The 15301-nt window shown below is 43.9% G+C and overlaps 1 protein-coding gene across 5 annotated transcripts in view; it reads left to right on the top strand.

Moving 5' to 3' along the window:
• The window catches only part of LOC134359991 (discoidin domain-containing receptor 2-like), a 107717-nt gene extending 92643 nt beyond the window's left edge, over positions 1 to 15074 (top strand). For all 5 annotated transcript variants that reach the window (XM_063073931.1, XM_063073935.1, XM_063073932.1 and 2 more), the window contains 5 exons: positions 910 to 1031; positions 1725 to 1922; positions 3423 to 3657; positions 8970 to 9119; positions 9721 to 15074. In XM_063073931.1, the coding sequence (XP_062930001.1) occupies positions 910 to 1031; positions 1725 to 1922; positions 3423 to 3657; positions 8970 to 9119; positions 9721 to 9861 (846 nt within the window). In that variant the 3' untranslated portion in view covers positions 9862 to 15074. The remainder of the gene's footprint in view (positions 1 to 909; positions 1032 to 1724; positions 1923 to 3422; positions 3658 to 8969; positions 9120 to 9720) is intronic.
• Positions 15075 to 15301: the final 227 nt, after the last annotated feature.

Here is a 15301-nt window from a genome sequence, read left to right as displayed (position 1 = left end):
GACAATTTACAATGACCAATTAACCTACTAATCTTTAAACATAGAAATGTAGAAAATAGGTGCAGGAGTAGGCCATTTGGCCCTTCGAGCCTGCACCGCCTTTCAGTATGATCATTGCTGATCATCCAACTCAGAACCCTGTACCTGCCTTCTCTCCATACCCCCTGATCCCTTTAGCCACAAGGGCCTTATCTAACTCCCTCTTAAATATAGCCAATGAACTGGCCTCAACTGTTTCCTGTAACAGAGAATTCCACACATTCACCACTCTCTGTGTGAAGAAGTTTTTCCTCATCTCAGTCCTAAAAGGCTTCCCCTTTATCCTCAAACTGTGACCCCTCGTTCTGGACTTCCCCAACATCGGGAACAATCTTCCTGCATCTAGCCTGTCCAATCCCTTTAGGATTTTATACGTTTCAATAAGATCCCCCGTCAATCTTCTAAATTCCAACGAATATAAGCCTAGTCGATCCAGTCTTCCATCATATGAAAGTCCTGCCATCCCAGGAATCAATCTGGTGAACCTTCTTTGTACTCCCTCTATGGCAAGGATGTCTTTGCTCCGTGGGAAGAAACCAGAGTGCCCAGAGGAAACACGTGCACTCACAAACCTCTTTTAAAGGGAGTCAGATTTGAATTCTGAACTCTGACACCCCGAGTTGTAATAACGTCACACCAGCTGCTGCGTTACCATGGCGCCCATGTGGGCCATCGGTCAGAATGACAGTGTGGGCCGTCGGTGAGGGTGACGGTGCGGGCCATCGGTGAGGGTGATGGTGACGGTGCAGGCCATTGGTGAGGGTGCAGGCCATCGGAGAGAGCTTAGGTGTGGGCCATCAGTGAAAACAAATGGAGGGGTAGGGTGTTTATCTCAGACTGGGCATGACACCCTCTGGATTTTCTCTCTAGGTCCACTTGTGTGAAGCTGTGAATACAAATGAATCCCAGCAGCCTGATCTTTTCAACAGTGGACACATTTCAGGCCTGGTAGCTGTGAAGATGCTGAGATCGGACGTCACTATACATGCGAGGTACCCTGTTCTGCTGGGCTGGGCATCCTAGAGATTGACCCTGAGAGCAGAGCATTCTGGGCCTGAGGTAGCAATAGCATCTCAGAGCCCACAGGTTAGTCCCAGCTGGAGGCTGTGTGAACTTCCTTGGCCTCTTGGATCATTTCTGCCCTCCTGTCAACCAGCTTTGTGAGCAACATGGCAAATGTCACATTGTTGCATCACTGTGTGGTGCGGAGGCTCCAAAGCGCAGGATCAAAAGAAGCTGCAGAGGGTGAAGACTCCGTCAGCCCTATCAGGGGCAAAACCCTCCCACCGCTGAGGACATCTTCAGAAGGCGGTGCCTCAAGATGGCAGCATCCATTGTTTAGGCCCCTCACCGTAAAGACATGCCCTCTTCTCATCACTACCACCATGTAGAAGGTACAGGAGCCTGAAGGCTCACACCCAAAGTTTCAGGAACAGCTTCTTCCCCTCTGTCATTTGATTTCTGAATGGCCCATGAACACTCCTGTTTACTTGTCTTTTGCACTATTAATTTACTTATTATTGTAACTTATAGTAATTTATATGTACTGCTAGATAAAGATAGCACAATAATTCTGATACTGATTCGGCCTTTCTGCAGGAGTTGTCAGTGTAGAGTGGACGGTGCTGGCTTTGGGCAAATCTGTGCAACATTTAACATTGTAAAGCGCTCTGCATCCCTTCCAGGAACAACTTTCTCAAAGAGGTGAAGATCATGTCACGGCTGAAGGACCCTAACATTATCCGGCTTCTTGGAATCTGTATCCGTGATGACCCTCTCTGCATGGTCACAGAGTACATGGAGAATGGGGATCTCAACCAGTTCCTCTCCCAGCGGGTGCTTGAGAACCACTTCACCTTGGCCAACAACCTCCCCAGTGTGAGGTAGGACTCGCCAACCTGGGGGAAGCAAAAGGTAATGGAGGTGGGAGTGGATTGGGTCCTGGAGAGATGCAGAGGCGCTTTGTAATCCTTGGGATATCTCAAAGTTCCTTTCAACCAATGAAGTACTTCTAAAGTATCTCTACACATAGGTTGAGGGTTGAATATTGTCCAAGACTCAATTTTCCTCTTTGATATTGGGTACAGAGTCTTTTGGGGTTTCTGAGGGGTTGCACAGGACCTCTTCAGAACATCTCCAAAAACCAATGAATTGCAGTGGTTTCTCAGGGCTTCAATAGAGATTTATGCTCAAAGGTCCAGGGAGGGTCTTGAACCCTTGTGAGGCAAGAGTGTGCCCCACTTGTTGATGAGGCACACTCTGAAATCCTGACCTTATACAGAGTACTGATATTGGAAGGAGTGAAAGATGGGCATCTGTAGGTCATTAAATGTAAGGCACAGACTGGTTCCGTGATAAGACTGGAGACAGATGGCAGAGTTTCGATCCAATCCATTGACTGTGCCCAATGCTGTGCCAAACGCACGCTGAATGTACGAGTGTGGCAACTCAATCCTTAGTACAACTGGTGCTGACTTCCTGCATTGCCCAGTGATCCAGGGTTGACCCTCTCATTTTGGAGGTAGAGTGAGTGAGTGCTGGCCGACAAGGTTACATATTGTGGTGATGTGAGTCTCCGCTACTGTGGAAACAAGCAGCGGAACCGGACACCTTCACAGTAGGGTTTATCTGTGAGCAGCAGCTCGGGTCTGCTGAATCTTTTTGCATCTCTGAATGTTGTTTATATGAAATCCAAGCAGCATTTCATAAAATTTCTAATAGCGATCACTAACTTAGGGTTTCTGGAACTATCTATGTATTTATTTATTTATTTAGTGATACCATGGAGAGTAGGCCCTTCCAATCCTTCGAGCTATGTCGCCCCCGTAACCCCTGACAACCCTGATTAACCCTAACCTATACAGGACAACTTACACTGACCAATTCATCTACCTGGTGCGTCTTTGGACTGTGGGAGGAAACCGGAACACCCGCGGAAAACCCACACATTCCATGGGAAAGACGTACAGAGACTCATTACGGAACAGTGCCGGAATTGAACTCTGAACTCCAGAACTCCCTGTGCAGTGATAGCATCACGCTAACTGCTACACTATCATCGTGCCCATGGGGTTAACTATTAACCTGGCTGGAGATTGACTAAGAGGCAGAAGCCAGAGCTGATGAATAATGAGCAAGTTAGCTGTAACCAAGTAGTCTCAATTTTCCTCGTCCATTTTCTTGCCCTTTATCCATGAGAACTACTTATCTGATGAAAAATCCATCTCGTAAGATCTCATAATGTACCACCTAAGAAGTAAATGTGTATGTCTTAATATTCCATGTAGGGGAAAGTGTTCATCACCTGTGGATGATGTCACCACAGACTCGCTCTGTGCTCATTGCTGGCTCACTTGTTCACCATTTGCTCCTGTGTTCCTCAGCTACCGGTGCCTCCTGCACATGATGACGCAGGTTGCCTCAGGCATGAAATACCTCTCCTCGCTTAACTTTGTGCACCGGGACCTGGCCACACGCAACTGCCTGGTGGGGAACCACTACACCATCAAGATCGCTGACTTTGGCATGAGCCGCAACCTGTACAGTGGTGACTATTACCGTATCCAGGGTCGGGCCGTGCTGCCTATCCGGTGGATGGCCTGGGAGAGCATTCTGCTGGTGAGTGCTGCCCGTGGTTCACTTTGTCTTTATCCCAAATATACAATAGATTAGTTTGCGTCCAACTTGTGCCATCGAGGTGAACGTTCTGCTTTGGATATTGTTGGGAGGAGGATGGTTTTTTCAGGCAATGGTTCAGGGTGACAGCTCCATGGCTCTGCTACTGGGGAGGGGAATTACAGAATGGATAGGCGTTTCTGCATCTATCAGCACATGTCACGCCTGGGTGTCTGTTACCTCCCTGGTGTTAGGGTTAAGGATGGCACAGAGTAGTTACAGAGCTCACTGTAGAGTGTGTCTAATGATAGTGGCCATTGTACACGTCAGTATAACTACATATGTAGAGAACAGGCTGAGACGCTGCAAGGTAGTTTACATGGATTTAGGAGCTTGGCAGGACCGCAAAGATAGAAATCTCAGGGTTACTTCCAGTGCCACATGTGAGTGAGATTAGTAACAGACCGGATGAATGCATGGTTGGAAAGATAGAGCATGATGAAGGGATTTAGATTCCTGGGATGTAGAAACCACTTTTGGGGAAGGTAGAATTGTTTTCCTGATGTCCTGGAAGGAGTGTTTGATGTGCTGTTGGAGAGGGTTTAAGCTTAAATCATTAGCAGATGAGAAACAATGTAGGGAGACAGATGAAGGGGAAAATGGGATAGAAGCAAAGGTCAGGAATGGGGAGAAACAAAAATGGGAGATGGAGAACTCGAGGGCAGCAAACAAAACAGCACCTCAGTTCAAAGTAATGCTGCAAGACAAAGAGTGTTAAAAATCAAGCCTGAACTCTGCGTGTTTGTACAAAAGGAGCATTTGCAGTAAAGTGTAAAATTAATCCTGCAGAGATGTAAATGCATATGATAACATTGGGATGCAGGAGACCAAGGATGGGAACAGAACATACAGGGATATTTGCTGTTTGGGAAAGACAGGAAAAGGAGGTAGAGTTACACTGCTGGTGAACTGAGGAGATTAACACCATAGTGGGAAAGGATATGAACCCAGTGATGTGGATTCTGATTGGGTAGAGCGAAGTAATGTCAAGGGTACAAAACATTAACAGACCTGTATACAGTGCCTATAAAAGTGCTCATTCCCGTTGGAAGTTTTCATGTTTTATTGTTTTACGACATTGAATCACACTGGATTTAATTTGGCTTTTTTGGTACTAATCAACTGAAAAAGTCTCTTTCCTGTCAAAGTGAAAACAGATCTCTACAAAGTGATTTAATTTAATTACAAATATAAAACACAAAATAATTGATTTCAAAAGTATTAACCCCTTTTAATATGACACACCAACTTATCACTGGTGCAACCAATTGGTTTTAGAAGTTACAAAATTAGTTAAATGGAGATCACTTGTGTGCAGTCAAGGTATTTCAATTGACTGTAGTAAAAATACACCTGTATCTGGAAGGTCTAACTGCTGGTGAGTCGGTATCCTGGCAATAACAACACCATGAAGTCAAAAGAACACTCAAAGCAACTTCATGATAAGGTTACTGAAAAAGCACATGTAAGGAGATGGCTACAAGAAAGTTTTCAAGTCACTGAATATCCCTTGGAGTACAGTTAAGTCAATCATCAAGAAATGGAAAGAATATGGCACAGCTGTAAATCTGCCTAGAGCAGGCCATCCTCAAAAACTGAGTGACCATGCAAGAAAGGGACTGGTGAGGGAGGCCACCAAGAGACCTATGACAACTCTGGAGGAATTACAAGCTTCAGTGCCTGAGATGGGAGAGACTGCACATACAACAACTGTTGCCCGGGTGCTTCACCAGTCACAGCTTTATGCCACTCTTGAAAAAACTCACATGAAATCTTGGCTAGAGTTTGCCAGAAGCATGTGGGAGACTCTGAAGTCAGCTGGAAGAAGCTGACATCAGCCAGGGGTTCTATGGTCAGATGAAACAATTGAACTTTGAGCTTTTGGCCATCAAACTAAATGCTATATTTGGTGTAAGCCAAACACTGCACATCAAAAACACACCATCCCTACCGCGAAGCATGTTGGTGGCTGCATCATGCTGTGGGAATGCTTCACTTCAGTAGGCCCTGGAAGGCTTGTGAAGGTAGAGGGTAAAATGAATGCAACAAAATACAGGGAAATCCTGGAGGAAAACCTGATGCTGTCTGCAAGAGAGCTGTGACTTGGGAGGAGATCTGTTTTCCAGTAAGACAATGACCCCAACCATAAAACCAAAGCTATACAGGAATGGCTTAAAAACAACAAAGCTAATGTCCTGGAGTGGTTGAGTCAGAGTCCAGACCTCAATCCGATTAAAAATTTGTGGCTGGACTTGAAAAGGGCTGTTCATTTATGATCCCCATGCAACCTGACAGAGCTTGAGCAGTTTCGTAAAAAAGAGTGGGGAAAAATTGCAGTGTCCCAATGTGCAAAGCTGATAGAGACCTAGCCGTACAAACTCAAGGCTGTAATTGCTGCCAAAGGTGGATCTACTAAATACTGACTTGAAGGGGGTGAATAATTGTGCAATCAATTTGCGTTTTATATTTGTAAAAAAATTTAGACAAATTTGTAGAAATTTGTTTTCACTTTGACACGAGTCTTTTTCTATTGATCAGTATCAAAGAAGCCAAATTAAATCCACTGTGATTCAGTGTTGTAATACAATAAAACATGAAATCTTCCAAAGGGGTGAATAGTTTTTATAGGCACCGTACCAACACCAAACAGTAGGGTGACTTTGGTAGGTTAAGCAAACAAAGAATCATCGAGCTGAAACATTAATTTTTTCTCTCAGTACACAGATGCTGCCTGACCTGAGTGTTTTCAGCATTTTCTATTTTTATTTCAGAGTATTGGCTGTTTTTTAAAATATTTATTTAACTTTTGATTTTCATTTGACATTGGGGGTTAAGCAGGAGATTTGGGACCCATGTATTTAAGATTCAAATGTAATCATGGTGATTTTAATCTTCATGTGGGTCAGACTAGCAAATGTGTAACAATAATGTGGGAGAGGAATTTCCAGTATGAATACAGGATTGCTTGTGGGGTTAATACACTGAGGAACCATCCAGAGAGCAGGTCACCATAGAGAGTTTGTAGGTGAACTAGAGTAATTGTTCATTCCTGTCGGGTCAAAAATAAAATGGGGAGTGTGTCTCAACCACGGCTACAGGGAATTTAGGGATAACGTTATATCCAAGGAGAAGACTGCAAAAATAGCAAACCTCAGGACTGGAATTTAGAGGAGGACCCAGGGATTAGTCAAAAGGGAGAAAATAGAGTTTCAGAGCAGACATGCAGGGAACTGTGTAAAAGCTTCAGTAGATATGTGAAGAAAACAACAATTAGTGAAGACTACTTACTGTCAAAACCAGGAGAGTTTATAATGAAAAGCAAAGAAGTTGGAAAGCAGGTGAACAAATACTGGGGTTTACAAAGGAGGACACCCATAAACTCCCAGAGATGATAGGGAATCTGGTGAGAGGGAGGAAAGAAGGAAATGAGTATAACTGGTGAAATGATGTTGGCAAACATGATGGGGCTGCTGATCAATAAATCCCCAGACCTTGATAGTCTGTATCCCAGAGTATTGAAAGAAGTAGCCCTCAAAATCTTGAGTGTATTGGTGGTCATTTTCCAGCATTCTTTAGGTTCTGGTTCAGATTTTACATTTCAGACAGCAGCTGGTGTAACCTAAGTGTTTCAAAAAGGAGGGAGAGAGAAAAGAGAGAATTAGAGACCAGTTGGTCTCACATTGATGGTTAGAAGATGCCAGAGGCAATTACGGAAGGTGTGATAGCTTAACGTTTCTGAAACAGTGACCGGATCTGTCAAAGTCAACATGGATTTATGAACGGGAGGTCATGTTTGAGAAGTTGATTGGAACCTTTCGAGAATGTAACTGGTCTCATGGATGGGGACAACCAGTGTTGGGGGGCACTTGGATTTTCAGAAAACTGTCAAAAGGTCCCACATAATAGTTAATGTGCAAAGTTAAAGCATATGTGATTGTAGGTAATGTGCTGATTAGGTAGAGAATTGGTTGATTGACAGGAAATAGTCAGAATAAAGCTTGGCCATAGAACACAGAGTAATGGTGGAGGGATGTTTCTCTGGAGGTCTGTGACTAGTTCCACAAGGATAAGTACTGGGACCTCTGTGATATGTATAAGAATCTGGATGAAAATATAGATGGTCTAATTAGTAAATTTGCAGATGAGACCAAAATCAAAGTTGTGGATAATGAGGAAGGTTGTCAAAGGATAGAGCAAGATTCAGATCAGATGTAAATTTAGGCAGAGAAATGGGTGGAGTTTAATTTGGGAGGTCAAATGCAAGAGGAATGCTCACAGTAAATACCAGGACCCTGTGGAGATTTGATGTACAGAGGGATTTTGGGATGCAAGTCCATAGCTCCCTGAAGATAGCAACACAAGTAGATTGAACGATTTTTTTAGAAAGCATGTGGCGTACTTGCCTTCATTGGTCAGAGTACTGAGTATGACATTTGCAACTTGAGTTGCAGATGTGTAAGACTACAGTTAGGCGATATTTGGAGTACTGCATGCAGTTCTGGTCACCGCATTACAAGAAGTATGTGGAAGCTTTGAAGAGGGTTCAGAAAAGGTTCACCAGGAAGTTCTCTGGATTAGAGAGTAGAACGATAAGGTTGGACAAACTTGGACAGTTTTCTGTGGAGCATCAGGGGCTAAAGGAGGCCTGGTGGAAGTTTATTCTATTATAAGAGGCATAGATAGATTAGGTTGTTGCATACTAGAGATTATAGATTTGAACTGAGAGGGAGAAAGTTTAAAGGAGATTTATGAGTCAAGTTTTTACACAGAGAATGGAAGCTGGAACGTACTGCCAGGGGAGGTAGTGGAAGTAAGTACAATGCTTACGAAGCATTCAGACACACAGCTGAACAGGCATGGAATGGAGGGAGGGATACAGACCACATACCGGTAGATGGGATTAGTTTAGATTGTCATTATGGTCGGCACAGCCATGTGAGCCAATGGGCCTGTTACTGATCCTGATCAATGTTGTGAGGGAACGGGGGAATAATGCAGACCCGGAGGGATACTGAGGCCTTGTAGTGCTGAAGGAAAAGATCAAAGAAATAGAAAGGGGAGAAGTCTGAGATCTTGCTTTTCTGGGAGCCAAGGTACATGATATGGGGTGAACTTGGGTCAAGAGATGGGAATCAGAGGCATAGGCTGAGCTGAGGTTTGTGGAGGTTGGAACAATGGGAGAAAAAAACGTGACTACGGGTGGAGAGGGTAAGCATGTGGAATTGCGAAAGGTTCTTACACACTGGTCTTTGCAGGGTAAGTTTACCACAGCCAGTGACGTGTGGGCATTTGGAGTGACTCTGTGGGAGATGTTCACCTTCTGTAGGGAGCAGCCATATTCCCAGCACTCCGACGAGCAAGTCATCATGAATACTGGAGAATTCTTCCGGAATCAAGGCCGACAGGTAAAATAGGGCGTTGTCTATAGTATTGGCCTCACTCATTGTGCTCATCTATATCTTAAATGAAAAAGAACTTGTGTTTATTTTAGTGTCTTGCAGAGATCCTAACAGCTTTTACTGCCAGTGAAGGAAGCTTTTGAATCACAGTCCATCTATTGTAAGGGAAATGCTGTGCAGTATACATAGTAGTGAAAGAGCCTACACATTGTAATAATAAAAAGCAGATAATCTCTCAAGACTGTTTGATAAGGCAAACTATTGGCTATAGTACCAGGAAAGCCCTCATTTTTCAGTGATGCCTTCACTATATTTTTGAAAGTGCCTCTGGGTCTTTTACATTACCCAAGAGAGCAGCTGGACTGTGTGTGAATATCTCATCCAAAAGATCACATTTACAGTAACAAGATCGTGCTGCATAAAATCGCAGGGTGTACCATCCACCCCACCCTGCCTCCTACTGGGGCCGATTGTGGGTCAGAACAGACGCTCACAGTCAAGTTCATTAACAGAGGGATGTTAATTAATTAATTAATTAATCTGTTCGTTAACAGATTCATGCTGACAGTGGCCTTCTGACCATTCTGTGCCCTTCCTCTCTGTGCAGGTCTACCTGTCTCAGCCTGTTGACTGTCCCAAGCAGATGTTTGATTTAATGATCAGCTGCTGGAGCAGAGACATCAAGGACCGGCCAAGCTTTGAGCAGATCCACCACTTCCTCCAGAAGCAGTTGGTCAATGGAACCTAGTTGTTGCATCTCCCCCCATTGCTTCAGTACACCAATGGACAACTTAACTTCATCGTCTGGTGCAGGAATTGACCAGCGGTGCCTGCTCTTGGTGAGCTCATTCTTTAGTGCACTTCCTGCTCGTGCCTCTCTATCAACACAACATTCTGTCTGCTGACCTCATGTACTGACAACAGGCTCGAGGTGGCTCCTTGCTATGGTAACACTCAAGGGACAAGGCATTGGGAAGGTGTCAATGTTGGAGTCATTTCACCGACTGTCAGTATGCTGAGGAAGCGGAGACGTTTGGAGGTGCAGGCTGGAAGAACCTGAAGACACAGCCAGTGCTTGGTCAGACAAGACTACTTTTCCTCTATCGTTCCCTGTGGCAAGGACAAGCACTGATTTCCTTCTGCTGGCGTTTCCTCACATTGGAAGCCTGGAAGCTGCAGATGGACAGAGAAGCCTGTGGAAATTGGTGATCCGGTGTCCTCGACCTACGAATGTAGACATTATCCCCAGTCACGGTTGAGGAGATGTCCAACCACTATAGTTGTGCTGTAGTCATGGTTTTACATTGGTACAGACTGTACTTCAAGTGCCTTGCACTGCTGTGTGTTGAGTGGTGGGCAGTGAGATGTCAACAGCTGGATGTGTTGCTGTAGATAGGCAACTTTCACAGGTGACTGATTGGCTGACGCTTTGGTGGAACGGTTGGTGCATGTTGCGTCTGCACTGATGTTGTTTTCCTTCAGTGCTGGTGGCTTTAATGTGAGAGCTGTTCACAAATCCTGGGCCCCTGTCGTGGAAGTTTGGGAGTAGGGTTTAACAGAGTGGGCGGGGGAAGGAGGGGGTGGCATGACTTGGACAGCTTCCATTTCAGTGAGCCCTTTCCCCACTGGACATCCAAAGTCCTCGGGGATGGGTGACCTACATTTCAAGCTTGAGTATAGGAGAGCAGTCGGTACGGGGGCTTGGGTTTCAGTGAGATGCTGGGACCTGTGTGGATTGGGCTTTGGGGAAAATTGATGCAGGGGCTCAGCAGGGTTGCTGCGGTATATTTTTAACCTGGACAGTGCCTGAAACCTCAGAATAAAAGGTTGGTTATTCACAGTGGGCACCGGCCCCAGGGGTGGTGGACGAGGTGGGAAAGGTGCCCCACGGGTGTGCGAAAGGAGGGAGACAGCTGCAGGGAATGGGGAGGGTCCATCAACCTAGTTGACAGGAGCCCCAGAGGTTTGGGCTTGGCTCAGGAGAGCAGAAGGGAATGAAAGCATATGGAGATAGTGCAGGGAAGAGGCACTGAGGTAAAAGATTGAACAGTATAGCAGGCACAATGGACTGAATGGCATCCTCCTGCTTTTGTTAATGCTATTAGGGTGGGATAGGCATTGGGCAGTGCTACCCGGGATGGTGGCTTTACTGGTGCTGGTAGACACGAGAAGTGTGAATTCACTGGATGGGAAAGGGGTAGGTGTTGGGGGTGAGGGATAGGATGATTGCTAAAGTGGTTTATTATTGTCACATATACCAAGACACAGTGAAAAACCTGCCTCGCATGCTGCCAATTCAGAACGATTCATTACAACAGCACATTGAGACCATTCCCACTGTCTGCCCCCTCCACCATGATCGTTCACCTCAGCGTCACCTTTGTACATTAGCCGCTGATTCCCTGAATATCCCGGAAGCCATTAATAACAGTCTTGAATCTGCTTGGTAACTGGGCAACCATACTTTTGGGTGGAGAGTTCCATGGATTTGCTGCCCTTTGGGTGAAAGACCATTGTTGTCTCTCATTGTTGTCCTTTGACTCCACAACCCCTGGTTCTAGACACCCCAGCCTGGAAAACCTCATCTTTGCATCAAACCACATAAGAACCTTCTGTGCTTCATTGGAGTCATCCTTCCAACATCTAGGCAATAAGGGTAGGTCACCTTGATCTCTCCTCAAAGGACAGTTATCCCCATCCCAGGAATCAATTCTCCCATTGCAAGTAGGTAGGGAGACCTGACCAGCCAACAATTATTCACGGTGCAACTTTACCAGGGCCCCATATAATTTCATAAGATATCTTTATTTTGTACTCAAACCCTTTTGAAATAAAGACTGACATACTGTTTGCCGCTCTGGTTGTGTGCTATACCTGTTAATGTTCTGTGACCTGCGTTGCAGGCAGTGTAAGATCGCAAGACACAGAAACAGAATTGGGCCATTTAGCCCATTCGAGACTGCTCCAATAACTTACACCTATCCTGAAGGGCTTCTTCCTCTGCTGTTCTGATCGAGGTTCATCTGGGTATTTATGACCTGAACCTTTTCAAGAGAGAGGCAAGGCAGAGACAGAAATTGCTCAAATCTGGCAGCAAGTTGCAGAACTATTAAAAATGTATTAAGAGACCAAACGCCACAAATAATGTAAATAAATAATATAAATAATAAGGTCTAGGCTAAATTACTGAAAATATAATGTGAGATATCACATAGTTTCATTCTATGCTGCACAATCTCACCCCTTAATTGAACTGTCTGGTGTACATATTCATTTACACCCCCAGCCCCTCAGTTGTCAGCCTTGTTTGCAGATTATTTTCATGTTATTCGTTAACTTCAAATACCAAAAATTGGAGGTGATTTTAGACAGACCTCACCCTGGTGATCACACAGTTCTGCTTCCAGCTCCATGCAACCTTTCCGAAACCCTTCATATTTTATAATCCTGCATTCCTACCCAGCAACACAAAATCTGCTGGAGGATCCTCTCTCCTGTCCAGCAATCACCCACTGGCTCCTGTCTCACCACTGCCCCTCACTTCTTCACACTGGCTGTCTTCCCTCTTGTTGGATCCTGATGCTTTTGCAATCCAAATGTTCTTCAGAAGTCAGGATTCAGACATAAAACTTGTTCCTCACAGTCATTTTACTGAGTGTTACAAGAACAAAGAATAGAAAGGAAGCAGCTTGGCAAAAGACAAAGGAAAGAGAGCAGAGACAAAGGTGGTGTGGTCTTCGTATACCAGACTACTGATAACAGCAGTTGTTATTTCATTGTTAACAATTAACCAATTAAATAGCCAGATTCAAGTCATGTGACACCTGCCACTGAAACCAAAAAGTTTTCAGAAAAATAGAGAAGCAACTGTAACCACTGAAAAATCACTGAACAATTACATGTATATGGGTGATTATATAAAATTACAAACAAGTATAACAAAGTTAAACTAAAAGAAAAATAACAATTCTAATCCAGCACTGCACCCTTTGTCCTGATGCAGGGTCTCAACCTGAAATCACGACAATTCCTCCTCTTCCCCCACCCCACTGATGCTTCACCCACAGAGTTTCTCCAGCACATTGTTTGTTTGAATGCCCTTAGCTTCCCATGTCACTGCACCATTTTCGTCCTACAAGATCAGGAACTCTTCACAAAGGTTGATCTTCAACCGTAAACCCATCAGAAATGTTTTTGACCAAGAGAAAGTTTGAGTTTATCAGCAGTCTAAAAGTTACTCGCGAGTTGCCCCATCATTTACAAGTGCCTATTGTGAACAGACCCAGCACACCACAGACATCTTGTTCTTTGTCATAACTTTTCATATGAAGTTTTGTGAGAACAGAGGGAGGAGGTTTGTTCTCAGATAACCTCATCAATCTTCCCTGTAGGCTACTCCCTCCCACATACCCCCAATTATCCCACCAGCCAACTATGTGAGGGGTAATTTACAGTAGCCACCCTGTGCATCTCTGGAACATGGGAAAAATCTCAGAGCACCCATGGGAAATCCACATAATTACAGAGAGAATTTACAAACTCCACACTGTGCCTGAGGTCAGAATTGAACATGGGTCTCTAGTTCTGTGAGGCCATGACTGTACCTCCTTCAAAGTCTTGGCATGCAGGTCATCATCTCCTGGAAGTTCACAGGCTTTCAATCCCATTAATTTCCCTGACACTAGTTATTTTACAATTGCTAATATCCTGCAGTCCTCCATTTATTCTTGGATCAGTTATTCTTGTTGATTTCAGAGAGTTCCTCTCTGTCATCTTCTCAGAGGACAGATAGACAAAAACTTGTTTAATTGCAGTGTGGCTTGCTTATCTCTTCACAAAATTTCTCTGTCTGTAAAGAATCTACTTCAGCTGATCTTACACTTTTACACATCTGTAGAAACTTTTAGAGCTCTTCTTTAGGTTTCCGGCTAGATCACCTATTCTACAGTATTCTACTTGATGCCTCCTTTGCTAATTTCTGTAAATTTCCCAGTCTTCTGCCAGACTGCTCTGTTCCGGCAACATTAGAAGCCTAGGTCTAATGCTATTTTCATTTCGTTAACCACAATCACGACAGCGTGACGGTTAGTGCAATGCTATTACAGCTCAGGGCATTGGTTTTCAGAGTTCAATTCTGGTGTCCTCTAAGCATGTTTGTGCATTCCTTCACATGTGCTCGTGGGTTTCCTCCAGGTGCTCCGGTTTCCTCCCACAGTCCAATGATGTAGCAGTTAGTTGGTTAATTGGTCATTGTAAATTGTCCCATGATTAGGCTAGGGTTAAAGTAGTGGGGAGCTGGGAAGCACATCTCGAAGGGCCTATTCCACACTGTATCTCAATAAATAAAATAAAGAATCAGATGACTTTTTCCATGCAACAATTCTTTAAGGCTTGGGGTAGATTGGTAAAGTACTTTAAAATGTGTAGCAGTAAACAAGCAGTGACAAGCATTTTAGGAATTAATAGTTAGTCTTTCAATCATGTGTACCTTGGCTAGGACATCAACAAGGACATGTTTATGCTCGTGTGTTTCTATTTGGGATTTTTGCTTGAAGGGTTTTTATAAGTTTTTAAACAAAGTATTAATATGTTAAATGCTTGCTAATTTTAATGTAATTTCCCAATGGACTACCATAGCCACTCATGCCTCATCCATTTTTGTTTCCATTGAAAACATTGGTTTTAGATCTGTACATACATTCTGATTACATTTCCCTAAATGCTGGAAGCCCTCAGCAACTTGTCAGCATCTGAGGGGAGAGCTTGATAATCTATCGTTGAGCAATTATTACCCGGAGAGGTTTGATTTCCATTTATGGTCACTTTGCACCCACAGTTCTACAGTGGTTATTTGATCATATGCATTTATTTCTGTTTGTGTTATTAATTTACCCACCTTGTCAAAAATGTTAATGTATTCAGATAAAAAGCTTACAGTTCTATTTTTGTACCATGATTACTTTCTCCACCTTTGAATGTAAGTATAATGTTTATATCTTTCAAGTCAGTGTCCTCAAACAATAACTCTGTTTTTCTCTCACTGCAGATGCCGCCCAACCTGCAGGTGTGTTTTCAACATTTTCTGTTTTTTACATTAATTCACAAATTGTCGTAAAATACTAGATTCTAAATAGCCTGTTCCCACATTATTGCTCAATATATTAATCTGGAAAACCATTTTGTATAAA

Source organism: Mobula hypostoma, chromosome 21 (genome assembly GCF_963921235.1).
Source record: "Mobula hypostoma chromosome 21, sMobHyp1.1, whole genome shotgun sequence".
NCBI classification, from domain to species: domain Eukaryota; kingdom Metazoa; phylum Chordata; class Chondrichthyes; order Myliobatiformes; family Myliobatidae; genus Mobula; species Mobula hypostoma.
The sequence above is the reverse complement of the archived record's forward strand: the minus strand, read 5'-3'. Positions and strand labels throughout refer to the sequence as shown.